Source organism: Drosophila subpulchrella, chromosome 2R, assembly GCF_014743375.2.
Source record: "Drosophila subpulchrella strain 33 F10 #4 breed RU33 chromosome 2R, RU_Dsub_v1.1 Primary Assembly, whole genome shotgun sequence".
NCBI classification, from domain to species: domain Eukaryota; kingdom Metazoa; phylum Arthropoda; class Insecta; order Diptera; family Drosophilidae; genus Drosophila; species Drosophila subpulchrella.
Window position 1 is genome coordinate 21,095,579 of NC_050611.1, and position 22,655 is coordinate 21,118,233.

General features: G+C 42.6%; 4 protein-coding genes across 9 annotated transcripts; 2 read left to right on the top strand and 2 right to left on the bottom strand.

Moving 5' to 3' along the window:
- Positions 1-446: 446 nt before the first annotated feature.
- Positions 447-4,097, bottom strand: LOC119552185 (sphingosine-1-phosphate lyase). Of its 3 annotated transcripts, none has more exons than XM_037862032.1 (6): positions 3,981-4,097; positions 3,512-3,675; positions 1,752-2,413; positions 1,238-1,686; positions 1,035-1,181; positions 447-973 (listed from the first exon to the last, which is right to left on the bottom strand). In XM_037862032.1, the coding sequence occupies exons 2-6, from the start codon at positions 3,663-3,665 to the stop codon at positions 748-750; spliced, it is 1,638 nt and encodes a 545-aa protein (XP_037717960.1). In that variant the 5' UTR covers positions 3,666-3,675; positions 3,981-4,097; the 3' UTR covers positions 447-747. The 3 variants fall into 3 exon arrangements, with proteins under 3 accessions (XP_037717960.1, XP_037717959.1, XP_037717958.1); XM_037862031.1 differs by having other exon boundaries at positions 3,512-3,839; positions 3,981-4,079; XM_037862030.1 differs by lacking the exon at positions 3,981-4,097 and having other exon boundaries at positions 3,512-3,930.
- A 41-nt stretch (positions 4,098-4,138) lies between these two features.
- On the top strand, positions 4,139-5,158 carry LOC119552186 (enoyl-CoA hydratase domain-containing protein 3, mitochondrial). The gene is made up of 2 exons (XM_037862034.1): positions 4,139-4,643; positions 4,703-5,158. The coding sequence occupies exons 1-2, from the start codon at positions 4,165-4,167 to the stop codon at positions 5,079-5,081; spliced, it is 858 nt and encodes a 285-aa protein (XP_037717962.1). The 5' UTR covers positions 4,139-4,164; the 3' UTR covers positions 5,082-5,158.
- Positions 5,159-5,533: 375 nt separating this feature from the next.
- On the bottom strand, positions 5,534-10,219 carry LOC119552188 (glutathione S-transferase S1). Of its 3 annotated transcripts, none has more exons than XM_037862035.1 (5): positions 10,066-10,219; positions 7,269-7,564; positions 7,040-7,207; positions 6,827-6,969; positions 5,534-6,542 (listed from the first exon to the last, which is right to left on the bottom strand). In XM_037862035.1, exons 2-5 carry the CDS (start codon positions 7,537-7,539, stop codon positions 6,375-6,377), a joined length of 750 nt encoding a protein of 249 aa, XP_037717963.1. In that variant the 5' UTR covers positions 7,540-7,564; positions 10,066-10,219; the 3' UTR covers positions 5,534-6,374. The 3 variants fall into 3 exon arrangements, with proteins under 3 accessions (XP_037717963.1, XP_037717964.1, XP_037717965.1); XM_037862036.1 differs by lacking the exon at positions 10,066-10,219 and adding an exon at positions 9,597-9,755; XM_037862037.1 differs by lacking the exon at positions 10,066-10,219 and adding an exon at positions 9,488-9,507.
- A 3,406-nt stretch (positions 10,220-13,625) lies between these two features.
- On the top strand, positions 13,626-21,558 carry LOC119551215 (rho guanine nucleotide exchange factor 25). Of its 2 annotated transcripts, XM_037860451.1 has the most exons (8): positions 13,626-13,781; positions 15,923-17,118; positions 19,323-19,421; positions 19,577-19,874; positions 19,934-20,020; positions 20,138-20,242; positions 20,306-20,440; positions 20,502-21,558. In XM_037860451.1, the coding sequence occupies exons 2-8, from the start codon at positions 16,292-16,294 to the stop codon at positions 21,003-21,005; spliced, it is 2,055 nt and encodes a 684-aa protein (XP_037716379.1). In that variant the 5' UTR covers positions 13,626-13,781; positions 15,923-16,291; the 3' UTR covers positions 21,006-21,558. The 2 variants fall into 2 exon arrangements, with proteins under 2 accessions (XP_037716379.1, XP_037716380.1); XM_037860452.1 differs by lacking the exons at positions 13,626-13,781; positions 15,923-17,118 and adding an exon at positions 19,062-19,098 and having other exon boundaries at positions 20,502-21,556.
- The last annotated feature ends 1,097 nt before the right edge of the window (positions 21,559-22,655 follow it).

The window sequence follows — 22,655 nt, forward strand, 5'->3', positions numbered from 1 at the left end:
CACTTTTGGCTATTTTTAATTTCATTTTTGAAAACTGACATGGGACGCGTGTCCCGAAAACAGCCTCTTCCCCCGTCAAAATAAATGTTTCCGCCATAGAAATTTATTTGAAATATTTTGTGCACGCCATTCGAGACTTACATAAATTACAAAAGAGGAAATGGGCGTGTCGGTTGGGCATCGAAGATCAACTAAATTAAAAAACGCCGACGCGTGGCAAAATGTTAGAAAACAAACTGAAATATGTACCAACCCAGATCAGATCAGACCGGATTGCAGGTACCCACGCAGCAGCAATTATTGTTAATTGCTGAGGGGGTAAAATGTAAACAAAATATAAATTAAATGCTAACAAATCGATCAATAGAATTGTGTGGCAGCAAAACAATTTCAGACAATATTCTTTGATTTAATAGGAAACATGTTGTTTAATAAATAGAAAGAAGTTATAGTTGAGAATACAAAAAATGATTAATATTATTTTATTACATATTTCACTAGCAAGTTACACAGAAAAACACTTCAATAACAGGGCTCCAAGAGCGACGAATGTTGATATACGGGATGAATGTAGATCCTTTACGCCTAGGACGACGTTTTGTACCCTCGATTACAGCACTAATTGCAGGCTAGAATGAATTGCTTGAGGAAGGTTTAACAACGGGGTGTTTTGGTGGTTTAAATACGGCACAGGAAATGCATCGGCTCCGTGGGGTGAGAGAGGAGTAAGGGGGTTGCCCCAGGTGTCTATTTCTGGCTGGGCGTGTAGTACATGGAGTGCAGGAAGAGGCGAGTCACTTCTCCGATCACCGAACGGTCGGGTATGCTCTGGGCCATGCCGTAGAGGGCCATCTTTCCTTCCACCGGGTGGCCGGGATCCTTCATGATCTCCGCCGTGCAGCTGCGCACATCGGCAATGAATTTGTCCGCCACTCCGGGCTGTGTGTGCATGTCCGTCACGCAGATGTGGATGCTTGAAAGATGAATATAACTTATTAGAATGATTTCGCTAATTTAAAAGCTGAGTCACCCACCCAGATGGGAACTGCAGGGCGTTCAGGTTCCATCCCAGTTTGCACAGCGAGTCCGATAGCCGGAAAATGTCGAAAACATTGGAGCCCAGGGCAATCACCGAAGTGGCTGGCTTGCCGAACACAAAGATGCCATTGATGTCGCGCACCCTAGAAATGAGAAATTTGATTAAGACTTATTTGATTTGGTTTCTTGGCAATCTTACCCCCTTTCGATATAACGAGCCGTGTCCACAATGCGCTTAGTGGCCTCCAGATAGCCTTCATAGCCAAAGCTCATCATGGTGGCCCAGCAGGCGGCGATAATACCTCCAGCTCGGGAGCCGTTCACGGTGGGAGAGCCGTACACGCCACCGGGCCAGTCGGTGGTCACGGTGAACTGGTGGTCCTTGTACTTCTTGTCCGAGTAAAGGATCACCGACGATCCCTTTGGTGCGAATCCGTACTTGTGGGTGTCAGCGGAGATACTGGTCACTCCCTTGACTTCGAAATCGAAGGGACGAAGCTTGTAGCCCGCATTGCGGACCAGGGCCACCACAAAGCTGCCCAGGCAGGCATCCACGTGGACGGGAATATCGTATTTCACGCCCAGAGCGGCGATGGCTTCGATGTCATCGATGGTTCCATAGGGGAAGTTGGGCGCGGAACCAACCAGCTGCAGGGAAAGAGTTACATTAAGTATCAGGGTAAATATGATAAGTTAACCATGCTGATCCCTACCAGAATAGTGTTCCTGTTGATGGCGCGCTTGAACTTCTTCATGTCCACTTCGTAGGTCTCCGGATCAACATCCACGGAGCGCACGTGGATGTTGAAGTACTGACCACCCTTATCAAAGGCAGCATGCACTGTCTTCGGCACCACAATATTAGGCCTTGTGATTCCCTTGTGCTCCCTCGCGTAGTCCCTGTAGGCCTTCATTGCCATCACGATGGACTCGGTGCCGCCGGTGGTCATTGTGCCGCAGCTGGCGGAGTTTCCGTGGAAGAGGTTGCACGCCATGCGCACAACTTCAGCCTCCATTTTGCACACGCCCGGGAAGAGATCCGCGTGCAGGGGATTCGTGTAGGAAGCTTTGCCGTAGACCTCAGTGACGAGCTCCACCAGCTCTGGCTTGTAGCCGTAGACTGCTCCGGATACCCGACCATCCCGCCAGTTGTAGTGGCCGGTCTTCAGGTGCTCATCCACTAGTCGGAGAATCTCCTCCTTGCTGAGGCCCTTCTCGGGCAGAGTTTCCACGTAGGTGAGGTGGGCGTTGCTCTTCTTTATTTCAGACTCGAAGTCGTTCTTGGCCTTGGCCAACTCGGTCTCCACCTGACGACGCACGGAGGGAATCTTCTTGGCGTACTTGAAGAACTGACGCTTGCCACGGATGTAAAGACCTGGGGGTAGAGTAGATCTGGGATTAGTTGGTTCAGGCTTAAAGAAACGTTTTCATAACACTCTGTTCTAGACATCTGGATAAATCATAAAAATATCAAAAGCTAAAATTAGTCTTATCTTGAGGTGAACAGACCCAAAACAAAGAACGTTTATTGAGATGAATTGTCACCTGATAAACAATATATTATACCACTCAAAGTTTATCAGATATGGCGTGTTTTGGTGTAGACGATACTTTGGACTGGTTTTATGGATCCCTTAAGAAACTATGCTAGCAAATAGGAGCATTCTTAATCAAACGCATTAGTCATGGTTTTGGGAAACTACTAAATTCCATTAGTTCTGGTACTAAACGGAGGATATCTCAATCTTATCGATTTCCTTTACTTCAAGCTGTTGAACTTTGCATATCTCATTGATTTTGAGTAGCTACACGCTTTAGCAAACGCCTTAACTCTAATCTAACGTAATCTGTGGATTGATTAAATACAGAAGTTCGGGGAGGGCAGCCGTCGAGTGCATGGCATCTGATCAAGCTTATATAAGGCAAGAGCACAAAGTACACATTAAGGTCTATTTCTGAATGATAATAATACGGTTTGACCACAAATACAGTTAAATTCCTTTCTGCTCACTTGAGACAAATATTCTCAGCTATCTTTTATGTAAAGTTTTTTGATAGGAGTTCAATTCTTAGTCATAAGTATATATGATTATGAAACTTTTAATAATAATATAGTATATGTATGTATTTTTAAAAATGCGGCTTTAGCTAGTTTATTTTAAAAAACTCGAGCTGTATTTATAAAGGTTTCGAAGGAACGCGCCCATTAGATAAGATAGTTTGATGGATTTTGGGTAATTGAGGGGCCTTGCCCTGCAACTTGGGAACAGAAGGAATGAGTTGACTATAGTGATTTGGCATTATATTGTACATATGTACTGGCCTTTCTCACTTTTCTTCTGGTAGATTACATATTTTCTTGGGTACACAGCCCAGAGAACTTGTCCCAGAAGTTCTATCTTTTATACTTCTTCAACCACTCTTATCCTACTCGAACCGAACCCCTCCATGTAGATCTTCACTATCAACTCACTTTCATCCTGGCAGATCACTGACCAGAGCCAGACGCCTCCCAGGACCGTGGTGGCCGTGATGGTGGCCACCTGCCAGGGTTCCTTGGCGCCGAAGGCTCGGTTGATGCCCTCGGTGACGGGTTTGATGCAGTCGCTGCCGGAGAATGGACGCATCTTGTGGCAGCTGTCGGAATGGAGTGCGAGTGCGAATACCCTTTAGTGGAGCTCAAATCGGGGGATCGGGGGATCGGATGGATCCGCTCTGTCGCGGTTCGAATGGTTAACTGATTCGTGGGGCCAGCAAATGTGGGGCGACGAGAACAAATCGCTTTGGCGGCTGATAAAGTTCTGCATGTGTGGTAGTCACATAGGTTTAGGTTTACCAAGTACATAAGAGGCTCTCGCTTCTGGCGTTGTTGTTGTGTCTGGCCGCTCAGCTGATGCACAAACAAAGGCAGCGGTTATTGACGCACCTGAGCGGTTACTCACCTGTACAGTGGGGCAGCTAAGTACGCGGAAAAGCTTTGTAAAACGCGGATTAAACTTAAACTTTTCAATCGTACAAACTCATAGCGGTTTCGATGACTGTTGCTATCGATAAGCAGCTGTTTCGATAGGTGGTCAGCTGTTAGGCGAGCATGTTTACCAACACTGGTGCCAAATCAAAACAAAAATGTTGCGTGTTTTGCCAAACTCCTGGAAAATATCAAAATATGCAACAGGTTGGGCGCCACAGGTGCTCCGCTTCGCCAGCGGAGGAGCAAGTGATCTGGTCCTGGTCAAGGAGGAGCAGGGGGTACGGGAGATAACGCTTAATCACCCAAAAACCCTGAACTCCCTGTCGCTAGAGATGATGTCTGCCCTTCAGGAGGCTCTGGTCAAAGATAAGGATAATGTGGACCTGAGATGTGTGGTTCTGACGGCCCAGGGAAAGATCTGGTCGGCGGGTCACAACCTCAAGGAGCTGCACAACGACCCACAGATACAGGCCTGCGTTTTTCAGAAGCTCACCGACGTTATAAACGACATCCAAAAGCTACCGGTGCCTGTGATAGGAAAGGTCAATGGTTATGCGGCTGCTGCGGGCTGCCAACTGGTGGTCTCATGTGACATGGTGGTCTGCTCCAAGACAAGCAAGTTCTCTACCCCGGGGTAAGGATGGTGCACCACCACAGACCCCTTTAATTAAGCTATCAATCAATCCCTTCTAGAGCTGGCGTTGGAGTTTTCTGCTCCACTCCCGGCGTGGCCGTTGCCCGCATCATGTCGCGTCCCAAGTCCGCCTATATGCTAATGACTGGTCTTCCAGTTACTGGCGAAGAAGCCTACATATCGGGAATGGTCACCAAAGCAGTTCCAGCAGAGGATCTGGATAAGGAGATCGAGGAAATCACAAACGCCATCAAGGCCAAGAGTCGGGCCGTCATCTCTCTGGGCAAGGAGTTCTACTACAAGCAGCTGGCCATGTCCCAGGCGGAAGCCTTTGCTGCTGCCCAGGAGAAGATGTGCGAGAACTTCCAGCTGGGCGACACCAAAGAGGGCATCGCCAGCTTCTTCGAGAAGCGCCCACCCAACTGGAAGCACCAGTAACCGCAACTATCAATGGAAGACTATGAAATAAAATTTGCCAAATGTGCATTTATACTTTTAAGCTATGTATGTCTGATGTGACAAAAAAAGTTATTAAATATCTGTTTTTATATTTTCAAATGTCATTTGCATTTTAATATTTCAAACCTTTTTTAACATATATGCTTATTCAGTACCATGAGGAATCCAAACTGATTGGTTAAAAAATTCTATAATGTTTTAAATAATATCTGGAATTTTGGAACATGGAAGCTTTTGCTTTTTAACATTTAAAACCTTTTTTAACTGTCTTGGAATAAAATGAAATGTAAGGGAACATATATGTTTATCCAGTACCATGAGGAATCCAAACTAATTGGTTTAAAAATTCTATAATGTTTTAAATAGTATCTGGAATTTTGGAACATGGAAGCCCCAAACATTCTTCAAAAGTAAAGTAAAACGAGTTGTGATGCTTTCGAAAAGTGCTCATTCCTTTTTAGGTGTTTAGTTTATTTAAAAGTGTTTTGTGAAAATATTTAAAAAATACCATTACAAATTTGAATAAATAAAATGTATAAGTTGATGTAAGTGATTGCGTGCATTTGAATTTGGCAGTTAAAGTCTGTTCCTATTATAGATTTTCCATATCGTTTGATTTTGGTTAATTTTCAAGGAGTCCGGTTCTATTGATGTGAGTCTTTTTTAAGATTTACTTTATAGGGAACTGGATGAGACGAAGAAAGTTCCTGGGGCCGCGATAGCGTGTTGTTGAAAACAAAAAAAAAAATAAAATTTGTAATTGATGCTCAGCCTTCGCTGTATTTGTTTAAATATGTGTTGAGCTTTTCGCAGTGAATTAATTATAATAGAATACGTCTAAAAGATGAACCACTCGTAGATTTTGTATTTATAAACATAGTTACAGTAAGCGTCTGCATAGGTGCGCTAAATGTATGTTCTAAACGTAGGCCAAAATATTATAAACTGTGCAATAAGTATTATGTATCTTTCATCATTTCAGAAGAAGCTAACGAACGGCGATCCGCAGCGGATCCCAATAGAAATATGTATATAGCGCCATGCAAAGAGAATTATAACCAAGAAAGTAAAAACAAATACGATTTGTTCATAGTGATACGTGCTAAACTCCTACGCGTCTAAGACCCCGTGCGAAAGTCCGCCGCTCCTCGGACCCGGATCCTCCGCAAAAAGGAACAAAATGTGTACGGATGTGGGTGGTGTGTGCATTTCTGCAGTTGTGTCTGAGTGGTGTGCAATGGTTTCCCTCCTCCCAATTCCAGTCCGGGGCACTTAGACCTCGGTGACGGGGCGCTTCTCGATCCAGGCCTTGATCGGTTCCAAAGCGTTGATGGCATCCACGACACCGCGCAGGGCTGGGTACGGTTCCAGCAGATCGCGCTTGACCATGTAGTTCATGTAGTCGGTGATGCCTGCGAAGTAGACGTCGGCCCAGGTCAGCTGTGGGTGGAAAAAGGGATATTATTGAGGTTTATCTCTTACAGATAGAGCAGTTAAAGTTAATGAAGCTCTGCATAAAAGGAGATATAGAAAAGATGGTTTTTTCTTTATAGCGCGAATTCTTCAGCAATTAAAAGTCGCGAATTCTTTAGCACAATATAATTTCATAGGGAGCAGAGCTGTCTTAAATCATAGATGTATCCCCTAATCGCGAAAACTTCAGTGCTGTTTGTTTTTCAATTCCACAGCTTCAATACAACTTTTATCAAGATGTCATCACCCACCTTGCCCAGAGCCAGATGGCCGTCGTTGTCCTTGACGGTCTGCTCGAGCTTCTCCAGGTAGAATGGAATGACCTCCGCATTCAGGGTGACCAACTTCTTCTCCTTGATCTCGTCCTCCGGCTCGTACGAGACGACTGCAATTTCTATACATTAAAAATTCCAGAGTTAATCAAGGACACTGAACATGAAACTGAGGCACACATTGTTCGCTACTTAGACGGAAGTCATTGATGGTGTCCACCACAATGTCGATCTGCAGGTCCTCCCACGGAGTGGCGCCGCACAGGCCGACGGTCTTGGCCAGGAAACGGGCCATCGAGATGCTCTGGTGCACACGCTTGCCGTCCACCTCGAGGACGGGCATCTGGCCCATGGGCATGGCTGTTGGGGGAGGAGAACCAGGTTATATGGATCCGCATGGTTATGAAGTTATGGAACCCACTTGGCTTCAGGGCTGGCCACTCGTCGCGGGTGACGCGGACATCCTCGTACTCCTGGTTGCCGTAGGCGAACAGGTAGCGCAGGGGCTCGGCCAACGCCTTCACGTTGAAGTAGAAGAGCGTGTAGCTGTGCTTGATGGGCTCGGCGGGCTCTGCGGGAGGAGCGGGCTCTCCGCCCTCGACGGCACCCTCGGCCCCCTCGGCGGGTGGTGGCGCCTCGCCCTCGGCTGGTGGTGCGCCCTCAGCTGGTGGTGCTTGTGCTTCATCGGCCATCTCTGCGCTTTCTCAATGCAATTCCCTGCGAAGTGAGGTGAAAATAAAACAATCGGCTTAGTCATCGACTGGCTATGCTATCAAGGTTCTTATCAATGTAATACTAGGGAGGGCGAACAAATACAGTACAACTTCCATAACACGAACCGTCAGTCATCAAAAAAGTTCGAGTTGTAGTACGAGTTATTCATAAAGATTATACATATCTTCTCATTTAGAGAACTCGGCTCCTACTTATTTGAGAAGAATCGTTCTTGAAATCAAGTCGAAAGTACTCTTGATTACTCGATTTAGTTTGAGTAACAGAAACTTTTAGTAAGGTAAGTTCTCTTTAAGAATTTTATCAATCTGTATTAACATAAATTGATATCTGTTTTGTAAAAAATAGAACCAATGTTTACTCTCAGAGCCCTCAGTTAGATAATTCCAATTATTGGCTTATGATTAAAAATCCATATCAACTTAAATAGCACACTTCCCAAAATTTCATATTATGGCGAAATAGCTAAGATTATTTTTCCCCAATTTTGTTTATGTTTGTTCTAAGTTTAAACCCGGTTAGTCGATAGCCTGTTTTTTGTGATAAGGAGAACGTGACAAATGTTTGTGTGCGAAGTAGGTCAGAATATGCGTGAGTGATAAGGATAAGGATAGGTTCGTAAACTTTTACGATTAAAGATCCATGATAAAGAATGTCTAGAATATTCTGCAAGTGGGTGCAATATAAAAACCCGCTGGGGGTAAACTGATATAATCTGTTAGTTAACTTTGGCACGCATACTTTTGAAGCCATGTTTGCTCTCCAGTTATTTATTTCTGGCCTTATTTGGGGGCTTCTCAAGAATTGTGCAATAAATCAAGCGCAGTCAAGGCAAAAGTTGACAGAAAAGATAATTACCATAAAACTGCAATACATACAGTATATACCTCTTGAAATGCATACTTGTGCACAAGAGTATTTCCCCATAGACCCCAGCGGAAGTGCATTGATTGTCCACAGACAACACACCCACGCACATCAGAAACAGACACCACTCCTCCACTGCCCACTTTTACCCACCCCCCTATATTTTCTTTTCTTGTTTTTGCCGAGTCGCGCAAAAGTCAGGCTCAATATCTTTTGGGGCGTTGGCGCTGCCGGCAGAAGAATCGCCGGAGGAACGGGTACTACGCCCCTGTTTTCATTGTAGTCGACACTTTTTGCATTGGCTGGGTAAATATTTAAACGTGGGATAGGATCCATGTGGAACGTAAACCAGTTTTCGTTCGATGAATGTATACTTGTATAGCTAAAGTATCTCTGCCTTCGCCATGATTTTGGCAGGGCGCCCAGTCAGTCACCAAGATTTCGACCCCCTCCCCCGGTTCAGTAATGCCCGACTGGCCGCCTCTTCCGCTGCAATTCTGCAATTTTCGCTTTCGGAGCGGAGAGTCTCAAATTGCAACAATCGATTCGACTTTTCGGCGTTATCTTCTGCCTTCTTTTTTCCTGGCACTTGTTGCCACGACAGCTTCAATTGAATTTAATTTGGTCTGTCTCTGTGTTTCGGTGTCATGATTTAATTCAATTTCGATTTGCTGATCTATTTTGGCTCTTTGATCTGGCACTTTGGCACTAAAATCGAGGGAAATGGTTTCACTTTAATCGTGGGAAAAGGTTAGCGCAGATAATGACGCCAAGATTATCCAATTATCGAATTCGAATTAGAATCCATGGGAAAGGGCAGGGATCACACGGTGGGTCAAGGACCCAGGGGATAGTAAAGTACGTCAATGGGCACTGCACTGAATGGATTCACGTGCACAGCCGACCATATGGGCCACTTTCCGAGATGAACTGGGCGATGGGGTTATCACTAGAATTCGAAAGTCTGGGACCCCTAGTCTCAAGGCGTACACTCCATTATCAGTTCGGAAATATTCCTGATCGTTTTGCTCGGTTCTTAACTTTTTCTTTCTTTCGGAAAGGTATTGGTCGGGGGTTATGTAAGCCTGCGTTTTGATGAGGTTCTGATCTGAATATGCACTGCACTCAAGACGGTTCCCGATTCGAGTACCTCACGCTTCGAAATACGTTCACGCACTCCACAGTCGACGGAGGTGCAATGGTCGTTTCTATATTTCTGTTCCGATCTGATCGGTTTCTGAAGAGGCAGAAGAAGAGGGCCTTTAGTTGATCGGTTCGCGTAGTTGTCCTTCACATATTTGCTTGCGAGCGGGGCGAGAGATCCGCGCGAACTGCGAATCAGCGAAACGAGTTCAAAACTTTTCGATTTCGAATCGATTGACCCAAAAATCAAAAATCAATCGAAGCCAAAAAACCAATGTGTGTAATTTTAGAACCGAATCGAATCGAGACGAACACCATTCGGCTGGCTTCGAAGTTCGCAAAAGCGTTTTCCAATTTTTGGCAAGGGTAAGACTTTCGTGTTGTTGTATGGGTCTGAGGTGCGTAATTACATCACTTGAGCAGTACGAAATTCGGTGGATGGTTCCAGACGAGGGATCGGGATCCCAATAGCTTACCTCGGGAAAGAATACAAATCAGCTGGGGCACTGGGCTGCTCTCAGTTCTTCAATTCGGCAATCAAGCGTACGTTCCGCACTCTCTTCCGTTACTCTCTCTCCACCCACTGGGACGCTTTCACTCACTGAACCGATCGCCAAAACGATTGCACAGCAACTGACTTTCTTCTGCCGGCGACGCGGCTTTTATACGCTCACCCACTGGGGCTCTCTTCCCGAAACCCCACTCTCTCTGAAGCTTGTGGGTGCTTGCATGTCTGAGTAAGCCGGCCGGCTTGAATGAGAGATAGAGAGAGGAACTAAAGGTAGACTCTCTCTCTTGGTTCTACTTTTAGTGGGCGTTGAAAAGGAAACACGGTTAATGAATTAGTTAACATATTTAACCAGTTATTTGGTTCATTCCAGCTTCTTCTTCTTGCACTCTCTTGATAGATGGAATGCAATATTCCACTGAGCTTGCCTTGGCTTCCAAATTTGGCCATTAGATTTCATAAATCTAGTCTTCCAAAGTCACTCTCTGTTCTTATTTCCAGTTTTCTCTCCCATTCTCATTCTCTACTCATTCTATCTATATAGTATACCTCTCCTCTCTGTTCAATTATAAACCAATTATAGTAGCGAAAATAAAGGTAGCAAATATTTGTTTGTGCTTTTAGTGGGTAAGCTCTTTGACCGCCTGCTTTAAAGACAGTTTAAACAATGATATTTTAATGGTGCAAGTACTAGCTAGCTATTTCTTACAAGCGATATAGTAATCTAGTACTTATCATATTTCAATTCTGAACAGTTGTACTCTATAATTTTATCATCCTCCTCCCCTATAAGCTGACATATTCGGCAAATTAAAGCGAAGTACTTAGGAACTTCTATTAAGTACAATCTCTTGATAGCATTACAATAAATTAAGCCAGAGACCTAAATCAGATATATTTGTGAGTCTTGAACGTCAATAAAAAACTTTTGTCCACAAAGTTTAAAAGAATCAGCAAGTATTGACAATAAATAAAACTATTATTTAGCTTGACTACAAAGGGTGATAAAATCAGCCTAGTTGGCTAAAAAGTTAATACAATTTCCAATAGGCCTTTTAAAATAAAATTCCCAAATAACTTTTACTTGCGGTTCCTTGCTTAAACCTATATTACAAAGCACAAAAAAAAAGAAATGTATTGACTTCCAAATAGGTAATTCATAATATATTCCATTTCACAAATATTGGAAAAAGGGCTATCCTATCTTATCATAATTTTCCCATATTTGCAGGAATTTCCGTCGCATATGTACAAAATCAAAGATAATGGGAAATCGGCAATTAAAGCAGCCAGGAAATTTGAAACGCCCAACATTCGATGGCGGTGCCCTGGACTTTGCCTTCTATCGATCTCGACTGGCGGTGCCTGGCGACGAAATTCGAGTGCATCTAAGATGTTTACTTATGTGGGAAGCATCAGGTTCACTTTGCAGGGTTGTCAACGTATAAGGTTTGTATTATTTGTACACAAAAATTACATGTTAGTTTTTCCTGCCTATTTAATGAAAAGAGATTTGCATGGGTCAAGCTATAGCAGTAGACAGAGAAATAAGTCCTTTAAATCTCGATATGTATTTTTTGGATATTTAAATATGTATATTTAAAACAAATATTTTTGTTAAAAAATATATGATTTTGTTTACAAAACTATGCATTATTTATATTATCAACTAATTATTTGGAGAGCAAAATTACGTTTACTAAATTTTAATTTTAACGGCTACTTTGGATCCGGTAACTCTGAATAATGTGGTTGTGGTACTTGATGCGAAATTGGGTGGTAGAAGGACGTACTAGGTTGTTAACCCGGCTAGGTTATAGTTGCTTGCGGCGAATTCAAAAGATTGGCATTGGATTTTACGTAAATGGCGCGTAACTTAAGAAAATTAAAAAGGTTTTGACAATTGTATTACTTTCTGCAATAAAAAGGCAATAATAGTAAAATCTTTTATTTTTTAATTCTTCTTTTAGGTTTTAAGGCAGGTCAACTGTGCATAATGATAATAAGTTACTCTTATAATAAGTTACTCTTACCAAAAACCTGACATAAACTGTTATAAAATGTAGGTAATCATAAAAGTGATGAAGAACATGTATTTAGAACGAATGGGACTCCCACAATTTCCAGGTTTTACCACTCCTAATCTTGCGTCCTACCCAAATAAACACAATAAATCGCAATCGATTCCACCAGTTTGCAATACCATGGGACTCCCACAGCTGGAGGGAAGAATTCCATGCGATTTGGCCACTTCTTGTGTTGGCGGGGCGGAGTACGTTCGAAAATGTGCAGAGATAAGCGCAAAACTGTGCAAAAGTAACCAAAACGAAAAGCCCCCAGAAAACTGAGCCCAGAGTTCTTGGAGAATCAAGCGAAAATCCACAGAAAATGACCGATTTGTGGCCTTTAATGCGACGGCGGGTGCTCAGCTCTTTATTTTCTGTTGGAGGTTTCGATTGTAGACCCCATTTGATAAGATATGGCAATCACTGCCGATAAGGCAGACATTTCAAACACGCTAACGAGTGCATAATCGAGTGAAACAGGTGAAAAATATATGACAAGTCACAGCGAACTCACCCGCAGTTTTCCTGGTATTGAAAAGTCCGAAGTTTATTTGGCACACTACAAGTTGGTCGAGAAAATATTCGGTTCGTTTTCGATTTTGAAGTTGTTCTGCCAGACTGCCTGGTTGTAGGGGAATTTTCTCCGCATTCCTTTTCTAGTCTTGCTGGAGACCAAAAATTTTAATGCACAGAAAAAAATTACCTTCGACCTAATAAGACATTTAAATTATATTTATTTTATATCCATTATTAGTTTGAAATAATAAAAATATCAATATATCTGTACCTTGTTCCGTTTTCAAAAGATTTCTTAAGAGAATGGGCTAAACAAGTATGTAAGATATAAGATATAAGTAAAATAGACTTCACAATAGTGGTTTAACATTTAAAAGATATTATTTTATGGAATAAAATGCTACCATTTTTCTTTAAAAACATTCTTAGGAATTAAAATTAATATTTTCAGCGACTGATAGAAATTATACTTAATAAGTTCTTTACAAAAATGTATGACACCCTTCCTAAAAATTAAAATACATAATTTAAACCAAACAAATATTAAATAATTTTAAATTTTATTAAGGTAATAATATTATTTTCCGTGTGGCCTAGACTAATTAAGAATTTATGCCGCCTGCAATGGCACTCCAGAAATAAAAGGCACTGCGAAGAATGAGAGTCGGAAATATGACAATAATTTGCTGTGGAAAATGCGGCACAGAACGGAACCGCTATGGCTTATAAGCCCGAGAGAGCAATCTGAATAGTACGAAAAAAGCGAGCGCATATAAGAAATTAAACCTAACTCGGCGGGCGAACAGTTAAAAGTCAGACGGCGGGAGCAAAAAGATATAGAAAGAGCGATGTGGATATAGTCGGAGAGAGCTCGCAGATCGGGAGAGGCGATAATTCTCGCACTTGCTGCACTGCGAATTATTCAGCGCCACTCCACCTCAGTGCGAATTCAAATGCGCAGGTGAGCGAACGTACTGCCCGTCGGTAAAAATTCTCCGTTTCGGCGATCGCTTCATAAAGAACCACATACACCAAAGTATTGCGTATACGCAGCGTGCACCGTGACCTTAAACCGAGCCAAAACCGATAAAAAGCCAACAATGTAAGTGCCAAAATTGGCAAGTGACTCGAATGCCAGGGTGGTGAAGAAATAAATATATAAACTGTCTCATTAACACGTGCCCACAAATTATGAACTGTGCGAAACCTGAAAATCAAACTCTAATTTTAATTGAGCAAATGAACGAATAAATGTGACATTTCTCTGGAATCAGTTCGGCTGTAAAGCTGTTTTGGTCTATATGTACAGTCGTACTGAGTCGTGCCAGTAACGAGCGGTTTTCCCACTTTAAGCCATTATTCTGTTTGCCTTTATCTTTGTAATCGGCTGGCTAAACAGTAACACGGCGATAGAAACTCTATTTAGCTAGCTGACTTTGCTAATGGGCGAAAAACGTATCATCCGAGTGCGCAAGTGCGCCTCTAATTCAAGGTTCCCTAACAATATCTATTTGTTTACCAATCCTCCATCGATTAGATTTGATGGCACATCGGAAAGTTCCCCTTTCTGATTGCCGAAGTTGGTCAATGTGCGCCAAAAATACCTAGAAGTGGCTTTAAAACCCATTCAAATGTTATAAATCGCGATAAGGAGTAGGTGTAATGGGGAGTGATAACAAGTATGAATCATAATGCGATCGTCAGTGAACGATTGTAAATGATTCAAATGAAAATTCCCAGTCCCCACGCTTCACTGATCTCGAAATATTTTGTACAGGATGTATTGTATATTCTAGATTATCACCAAAACAATATACCCTTTGTTGCAGGGGAGTTAAAAGGTAGTCCAAGTTAAACACAATGGAACTTGCATGTGACGACGCTAAATGGCCAATTAGCTATAACCAGTCTGCGGTCTATTAATAACGATTGAAAAATCCCCCAAGAAGCTTGGAGTTCTATAAGCAGATTAATCCCTTATCTAAATAACCAAAATATGGAGTCAGGGTCACGTAATGTAATCAGCACTTAAGTTAATAAGGTTCTTTTTCTGGAATAGGGGAAAACCCTTTTGGTGAAACTGCACTTGACAATTGCAACAATAGAACAATTTTATAGCCACTACACAATATATGACCCCGATAAGATTAAAACCATCCGGAATTGGGAATACCTCCGCAAAAGCAAAACCATTGGGGGTTAGAACTTATCTATTTAGGTCATAAATACACTATTTTGGCTTTGTTGATCTTTGTTTAGTGATAAGCCTGGATACAAAGAAAGGCAATAATTTACCATGGTTAATATTTTTAAAAATAAATATACAGAATATACCAGAATCCTTTAAGGATCCCTAATGTTTAGTATCGTGGGAATTGTTAAAAACATATTCTTTTTAACGCTATAAAGTAGGTACTACATTTTATACAACAAGAAATGGCTTTTGATATGGGCACATTCAAATGCGGAGCTATTCCGGAATCGAAATGTTGCATTTCTGCGACTTTTTCTACTTTCTTTTGTTCGGGGAACTTCGTACTTCCTCCTCTTTTTCAAGCTTTCGAGCCGTTCACTCTTGATTTGCTTTTTGTCGTGCCTCATTTGCGGTTTCGAGTGCTTTGTACTTGTTTTTGCTCAAATAAAAAAGCTGAAACAACAATCCAAACGTCACACATAATTAACTATACACAGAATGAATGCCTCCCTTTCCCACACAAGACAGTCCTATATATTGGCTCTCTCCTTCTGTCACGAACCTCCGACAACTTGACGTCATTTGTCACAAAAATAAATCTTTTCTATCTCATAGTTAAGTTCTATGCAAATATTTGAGCATCTGCATAGAGTGGGAGAGGGACTGAGATCTTAATTCAAAGAACATGTTTGCCTGGCGGTATCTAAAAATGTGTGTGGGGTTTTATAAAACATAATTGCTCTTGTTCAAAAATGATATTACCAAAATTGTAAAAAAATAAATTGGATTTAGTTATCATGTATAAAACTTTTATTAACATTTTCTTCTCACTGATAACTATAACCGATTAAATATTATATTGTTTCAAGGTTCCACTCCGGATTTCCTAGTCGATAATGAGTTAAGTCCCTTGTCAAAATATGCATTCGCTTTCCGTCAGCATTTTGCCCCCGTACATGTCTAATTAGTCGAACAAACTCGACTTTAATACTTTATTTATAGAGCTTTGACGATACGAATCGCTTTAATTACAAATTTCTGTTTTGCAGCGCAATAAAGCGACGAAAAGAATCAAAAGCGAGGCAAAAAGCGCAACAGTTGACGCCAACACAAGCGGAGAGATACGAATACGTGTTTTTAACGCAAAAAGCTGAAACCAAAAAACCGAAAAAATTCAAAATAAGATAAACATTATATACACTTGGCGGTGACAAAAAACCGAAAGTAAATAGCAGGTCGTAAATATTTAATTCAGCTGGAGCGGAGAAGCAAAATTCGCTGGGAGAGAATACCCCAATGATAATGCCGAAGTGAAAAGCCCCCGAGAGACCAGGAAAACCGGAGAAAGAGAGTAGCACCCGCTGGGTAGATAAGGTTTATCGGGAGGGTAAGACCCCCGGTACCCAGTGCCAACCAAAATGGCCGACGAAGATCTCAGTCCGCTGCCCTTCCGGCGGGAGCGCAATCTCAGCAACCGCAACTTCAACAAGCGCAACTCGCGCCGCCGGATTAGCCAGCAGGCGGCGGAGCAGGAGCGCCACTCGAGCACGCTCGTCAGTAGCCAGCCGGAGGCGGTCGACGCAGGTTCTCCACCCAGCAGCAGCTCCAGCTCGTTCCAGCTCTCGTACTCCGTGAACTCCGACACGGAGAGCGCCTTCAACCGACGCTCTCTGCTCAAGATGCACGAGTTGGCGGTGGAAAACGGTGGCGGCGGAGGAGGAGTGGAGGTCAGCACGCCAGGTGACTCTCCCACCACACCACCCACTCCCGATCCCGCCCTGCTGGATGTCCGCCAGAAGGTGCACCGCTTTGAAACCCTGAAAACCACCGTCTGCTTCATGAAGCAGGAGCGGCACAGTCTCAAACTGCTGGAGAACCGTCGTCACCCATCTTTCGAGGATTACTCCGGTGATCAACGCACTCCGCCAGCCACGCCCCCGCGTCGCATCCGCCTCCCAGGACTGGGGAGCAGTCGCAGCAGCTCCATACCCAGTATCCAAGGCGCAAGCATCCACGAAGTGCGATCCGAGGACGAAGTGGATCAGATATCCGACTTCGAGACGGATCCCCATGCCACGCCCACCGAGGAATATGTACCAGCAGATACCACCTCGGAGGTCATACCCAGTACCAGTCAGGAGGAGGAGGATCCGAAGACCCAACAGCACGTTCAGCGATCCATTAGCGCAGATCAATCCAAGGACAGACGCACATTGCCGCTCAAGATGCGCAACGATTTCCCCAGGTAAATATTTGTACATTGATAAGCCTTATCAAAATGGGGTACTTACAAAAACTTTAGATTGCGAAAAAACTAACAGGTGCAGCGGTGTCTGAAATTCCCTTTTATTCATATTTGTGTGGGTGTTATGGAAAAAGTGTTGGATATAACCTTTATAAGGCATAAAGATTACCTACATTTTTATTGATACATTTTCGATTGAATATATATCGCGGTTTTCACCATATAAAATAACTTTACTACTGCAATGCACTATTTCAAAAAGGCTTTACAATTATTAACAGAGAACCTTTGATATTTTCTGTTTATTTTTACCTTACATAGGGGTAATTAGTAATATACCTTTTGGAAAAAAATAAAACTTTGTAGTCTCATTAGAGTGTATTTTGTTGTGCGTTGATTTTTAGTTTCAACTGGATAGTTTTATATATATATAAAACTATGTATATGTAGTTTACTCAAGTAATGGTGTTTGTCTGGTACAAATAATAATTCTGTATAGTAGACTTTACCTTAGAGCCGCTTTCTCAAATTAGTAACCCTTATATTTGTTTAATAGATAAGCTGAAAAGTGAATGAATACTAGTCATTTATAGGATTTCAAGTGAAAGCTATTCCTAACTGGATATCAGGAAATGTTCCTAGAGCAGATTTTGTTAAGGGTTCTGAAGAGGTTACCTAAACCTTCCTTTCCCAAGGCTGGCCTTCCTCCAACCTTAATTAACTAGATTTCGCGGTCGCTTAGCTTCCTTTTCGGTGTCGAAAAATCAAATGATGTGAGTTTGCCCATAAAAACCCAACTATTCACAGCACTCGCACAGCCGAAACTTAATTGGCAAAGTGTTAATTGAGTTTTGGAGCACTTTTGGCCAACCGGTTTGACAGAGAAAATTCCAAAACCTAAAAGATAGCAAGCAGGCATTTGGTAGAGTATTCTAGTTTTGAGAACTATGCCAAAAATTGTAAAATGAGTGAATGGAAATCGGGCGCCCTGAAGCAGTTGCAGCTCGATTATGGATGACCGCGAAAAGGACGAGGAGAAGAATCACTCGCAGGCGAATTCAGCAGAAGATGTCGGCCACGAAGTCTCCGAAGAGGCTCTGCAGGAGCGGGAGCACCGCTCCATAGTATATACCACTCCAGTGGGGGTATCCAAGGGCACGGACACCAAGGATGATCCTTTGCCGCCGCGGAAGGGGAAGAAGATTCCACCAGCGGTGCCGGCGAAGAAACATGCGGGCGAAACCGATTCCCAGACGGAGGCTACGAGTGCCGAGAGTACGGCCAGTGCCCCCAGATCCCAACCATCTCTCGTCCGCTCTGCCAGCAGTGACTTTCCCGCCAGCTCTTATTCTTCCAGCAGAGAGGATAAAACTCGCCGAACGCGTTCTCTGGATCGCGAGAGTTACTCCTCGGAAGACGAGGCGCCAAGGGTTGTGGGGTCTAGACCCAGGACATTCACTACTCGGCATATAGACTATGATACGGCTGAGGTCCTGAGGGAGGGAAAGCCCGATAAGGAGCCGGAGAGCGAGTCCCATCAAGAAGAAAGCGCCTCTTTTCACTGGCGGCTTTCGGCCTCTTCGATTAACATCCAGGCTGTGGAAGGCTGCGTGGCCGGGGTCTGTAGAGAGTGTCTCCCCCTCTTTCTCCATTTTTTTCTGACTAAAGGCAACTTGCCAAGTCCTTCTCCAGGTAACGGGCTTCGTGGTGACCGCCTTGGCCATGGGTCTCCTCATCATGATATCCTGGTTCATCATCTCCCAAATGGATTTCATTCTAAAGGTGGTCACCTGGATGGCCAAATCCATCGAGGAGTCCATGCAAATCTTCGAGCCACACAAGAAAAGCATTCTAGTGGAAACCGAGCGAAACGACGATTTTCCGGATTGAACTCCTGAAATGAATTCCCCGAAATGATATCTCCGAAATGAGATTCCCGACTTATGGGTGCTATATGACTCACTCCCCAATGGCAATCATGTACGCCTGCTGACATTATCTAGTCTTGTTTTAAGCTGCTTAAAGGTTGCTACTGGTCTTATCTTCAGACCTTCTCCTTTTGCTGACTCAACCGACGTGGGGGTTTATCTAAATAGTTATCACTGCTGCACTTGTTTTTGTTATTGTCTTGCGTGCTATTTTCATTTAGCTTAAGATACCAAGTATTTTATATAATGAGCTTAATAATCTCTCTTCCTCTCCAGAAACTATCGTTCTACGCCGAGACGAAAGACTGAAATCATTGGGACCACCAACGAGCATGTGGTGGGCAAGTTTCACTCGGTCTACCAGCCAAAAGATGAGTGAGTATTAATAGTCGATAGAGGAAATTTGATTTCCTATATAATCTGTCAAAACAAAACCTATTAAGATTTAGTCAAGTTCAATTTCAAATAGGTATATATTTTTGGGATCATTAGAATGTTTTGCTAATACTTCTCTAATATCTTATTTCCAGAGAGGAAGAGGTTGAGATCGAGCTGCGGGACAAGAGCGACAAGTGCGTGCATCCCATTCTGGAGGAGCTGATCAAGACGGAGGAGGCCTACGTGAACAACCTGTTCACGGGCATCGAGAACTACGGCAACATCTTCCAACGCAAGGATCTGCCCCTGGGTCTTCGGGGCAAGAAGTACGATCTGTTCGGCAACATCGAGCAGATCGCCGAGTTCCATCGGGATGAGTTCCTGCCCATGCTGCTGCGCAATAGACGCGATCTGAAGCGATTGTTCGATGAGTTCCTGCAGTTCCTAGATGTGAGTTATATAAACTGAGAAAAAATAGTCTTTAAATGATTTACATTTCTTTTCCCCAGCAAAACTGCTTCTATGGATATGTTATCTTCACTATGAACAAGCAAAAGTCCCTTAAACTGTGCGATCTCTACAAAAATTACTTTACTGTAAGTTCAGAACTGTTTATGTGGTTAAGCTGTTTATAATATAAATGTATTTTTTGTTTAATAATATATTTTTTAAGCCGCATTTAATTAAATTAATAAATTTTACTTATTTTCCAGAGTATTCGTCTAGAACGCGATGATAAGTTGGGTATAAATAGCTTCCTGGTCCAGCCCATTCAGCGCATGGCTCGGTATCCTTTGCTTCTGACGCAGTTCATCAATGTGAGTCAAATCTTGAGAAAAAACCCATCCAGTAAACTAATGATTTGCCTAATACACCCCTAGACCTTCTTCAAGAACCGTGATATAGTGATGAAGCCCCTGATTGAGTCCTGCTGTCGACTGGAGAAGCGCCTGCGATCCCTGCTGACCACCACCAACGAATCGGAGATCATCAACGACATAGTGGACTGTCATGAGGTGGGTGTTACTAATAGAGCTTACCTCATCCGATTTATAAACTCCTCTATCCCCACCACAGTTCAATGTCTACTACCAGGGCAAATTCCGCAAGGTGAACGAGTTCCAGGTGCTCGATCACAAGCTAAAGCGCAGCTACCGAGCCAAGGTCTTTATTTTCGACAAGTGCATCATCTATACGGAGATCAAGGGCAAGAACCTGATCTTCCATGGTCGTTATCCCTGCGAGCACATAGGGATCTCGGCCAAGACCAAATCCTTCACGCTTTACTACGAGCGCAGGAAGCAGCAGGAGTGTGAGTTCAGCGCAGATCCGGTGCAAATCTCCGCCTGGTTGGATTTAATCCGGGATATGATCAATAACTTCGCGAACGAGGAGCGCCAGAAGCTGCAGGAGCGCTACTCCCGGGAGAATGATCACCTGCATCGCAAGGCCCCCAGTTTTTCGCTCTATCGCGACTCCAATCGCTTTAGTTCAGATAGCGGAATCGGTAACATCTGGATTATGCCAAAGGCAGACGAAGAGACGATCAGCAATAGGACCACCTGGTATGCGGCCTCCTAAGTGAGAAATGGAAAGGATCCATGTCCGGTTATGGGAAATCGGCAGTTCTGGAAAGATAAATAAGGATGAACCTATTTCAATCCTATCTGGATCTGTATGAGGCGGCCAATTTTAAAGGGCCACTAAGCCGAGCCAAGTCAATATTGGAAATTGTTTGAAATTCCTGCTCATTGTATGTGGCAAAAGGAGATCGAAAGCAAAATTCTTTCGATTTTAAAGCTAAATAACCAAATATTGAATTATAAGCATAGTTGGCTAATCAAGTTGTACATATATATTCCTGTTTAATTGTTGTCACAAATTGGAATTCGTTGAACGCATGTACTATCGTGCCTAGCTTTATAAGCTTTTTGTTTTGTGTAAATATTGGCTAAAAAATACATTTTAAATAAAATGAGAAAATATTGAATAACTATGTGATTTGTCATAAACTATTTTTGAAAATGTTAACTGCAAAAAATATTTCTTAAGGTTATCAAAAGTGAATTGAACTTAATCATTATTGAAAATATAAAGCTTTATTGTAAATAGCAAGAGTGTAATGATGAAATTAAAAAAAAATTTGTAAATGAACTAAAATATTAAAAATTTTAGGCCCTATTTCAAATTGCAAGAAAATGTTCAACAAAATAAAATAATTTCTTTAAGGTGTGTAGGAATTTTTTATTTATTCCGCAGGTCATCAAAATAGAAATGACATGAATCCGATTTTATTTTGGATTCCCACAGTTATTCATTGAGGAAATATTTGTGCACAATATTTTAGGAAAATCAGACACTTCCTTCCACCTTCCGCCAGCGGAATCACACGCTTCGCAGACGTCAAAACAAATGAATCTATCATGAAAAGGTCGCACGCCATCGGCGTTGTCATGAGAAGCAGACGTGAGGCAGCTGTTCGGGATCCCCTGCCCGAGATACCCGACCACCCACCCACATAGCCACCATCCAGCCATCCATTCCACCTCATCACTCTTAATATTGTTAATGATACGACACGCAATACTGAAAACAGCGTATCAACTTGTTTCTGACTGGCACTGCAGCCGCCTGTGACATCACTAAGAAAATGTATAAAAATAAACAAATGGCGCATATAAATAAATATATGCAATTATTGTTGTTCGCCTGCTGATCATTCGGTTTGCAGCTCATCAATCGCGCCCAGAAATGCTCGATGTTTATTTATAATTCCCATTGTTTTTATAGCATCATCAGGGAATTCTTTTGATTTTAAGTGGAGGGAGGGTGATTGTCTAAAAAAGAATCAATTAAAAAGAATAATAAAATGTGAACAATTTAAATGGTGAAATTCACAAATGCAAATGACACTTTTCCGGTGATCTCTATGAGATCATCACTTTAGAATTTATAAACCATGCGATAAAACGTTATGTGAGAAGGAAACTTGATACACTGCCGAATAACTAAACGGTTTCTGATTTATAACTCTATTGGGAGAGGTCCAAAAACCCGATATACCATAACCAACCAGTTTGCTTGCCCCAAAAGATCAAGGCAATATCGAAACCATGATTATAGGTAGTGGCTCCATAATAACAGTTATTGCCCGGCCATTAGCCTAAAGCCACCTAATTGGTATGCAAATATTAGATCATAAACGATTAAGTGGAACTGTTGCCCTGACGA

Bases quoted from the DNA above. Each gene is read 5' to 3' on its own strand.
- LOC119552185 (XM_037862032.1), bottom strand. From the start codon at position 3,665: ATGCGTCCATTCTCCGGCAGCGACTGCATCAAACCCGTCACCGAGGGC. The intron at 1,687-1,751 runs GTAGGGATCAGC...CTTTCCCTGCAG, and splicing joins TCAACAGGAACACTATTCTG to CTGGTTGGTTCCGCGCCCAA. The intron at 1,182-1,237 runs GTAAGATTGCCA...TCTCATTTCTAG, and splicing joins GCTCGTTATATCGAAAGGGG to GGTGCGCGACATCAATGGCA.
- LOC119552186 (XM_037862034.1), top strand. From the start codon at position 4,165: ATGTTGCGTGTTTTGCCAAACTCCTGGAAAATATCAAAATATGCAACA. The intron at 4,644-4,702 runs GTAAGGATGGTG...AATCCCTTCTAG, and splicing joins AGCAAGTTCTCTACCCCGGG to AGCTGGCGTTGGAGTTTTCT.
- LOC119552188 (XM_037862035.1), bottom strand. From the start codon at position 7,539: ATGGCCGATGAAGCACAAGCACCACCAGCTGAGGGCGCACCACCAGCC. The intron at 6,970-7,039 runs GTAGCGAACAAT...TTTAATGTATAG, and splicing joins CATCAATGACTTCCGTCTAA to AAATTGCAGTCGTCTCGTAC. The intron at 6,543-6,826 runs GTGGGTGATGAC...TTCCACCCACAG, and splicing joins GCCATCTGGCTCTGGGCAAG to CTGACCTGGGCCGACGTCTA.
- LOC119551215 (XM_037860451.1), top strand. From the start codon at position 16,292: ATGGCCGACGAAGATCTCAGTCCGCTGCCCTTCCGGCGGGAGCGCAAT. The intron at 19,422-19,576 runs GTGAGTATTAAT...TCTTATTTCCAG, and splicing joins GTCTACCAGCCAAAAGATGA to AGAGGAAGAGGTTGAGATCG. The intron at 20,441-20,501 runs GTGGGTGTTACT...TCCCCACCACAG, and splicing joins ACATAGTGGACTGTCATGAG to TTCAATGTCTACTACCAGGG.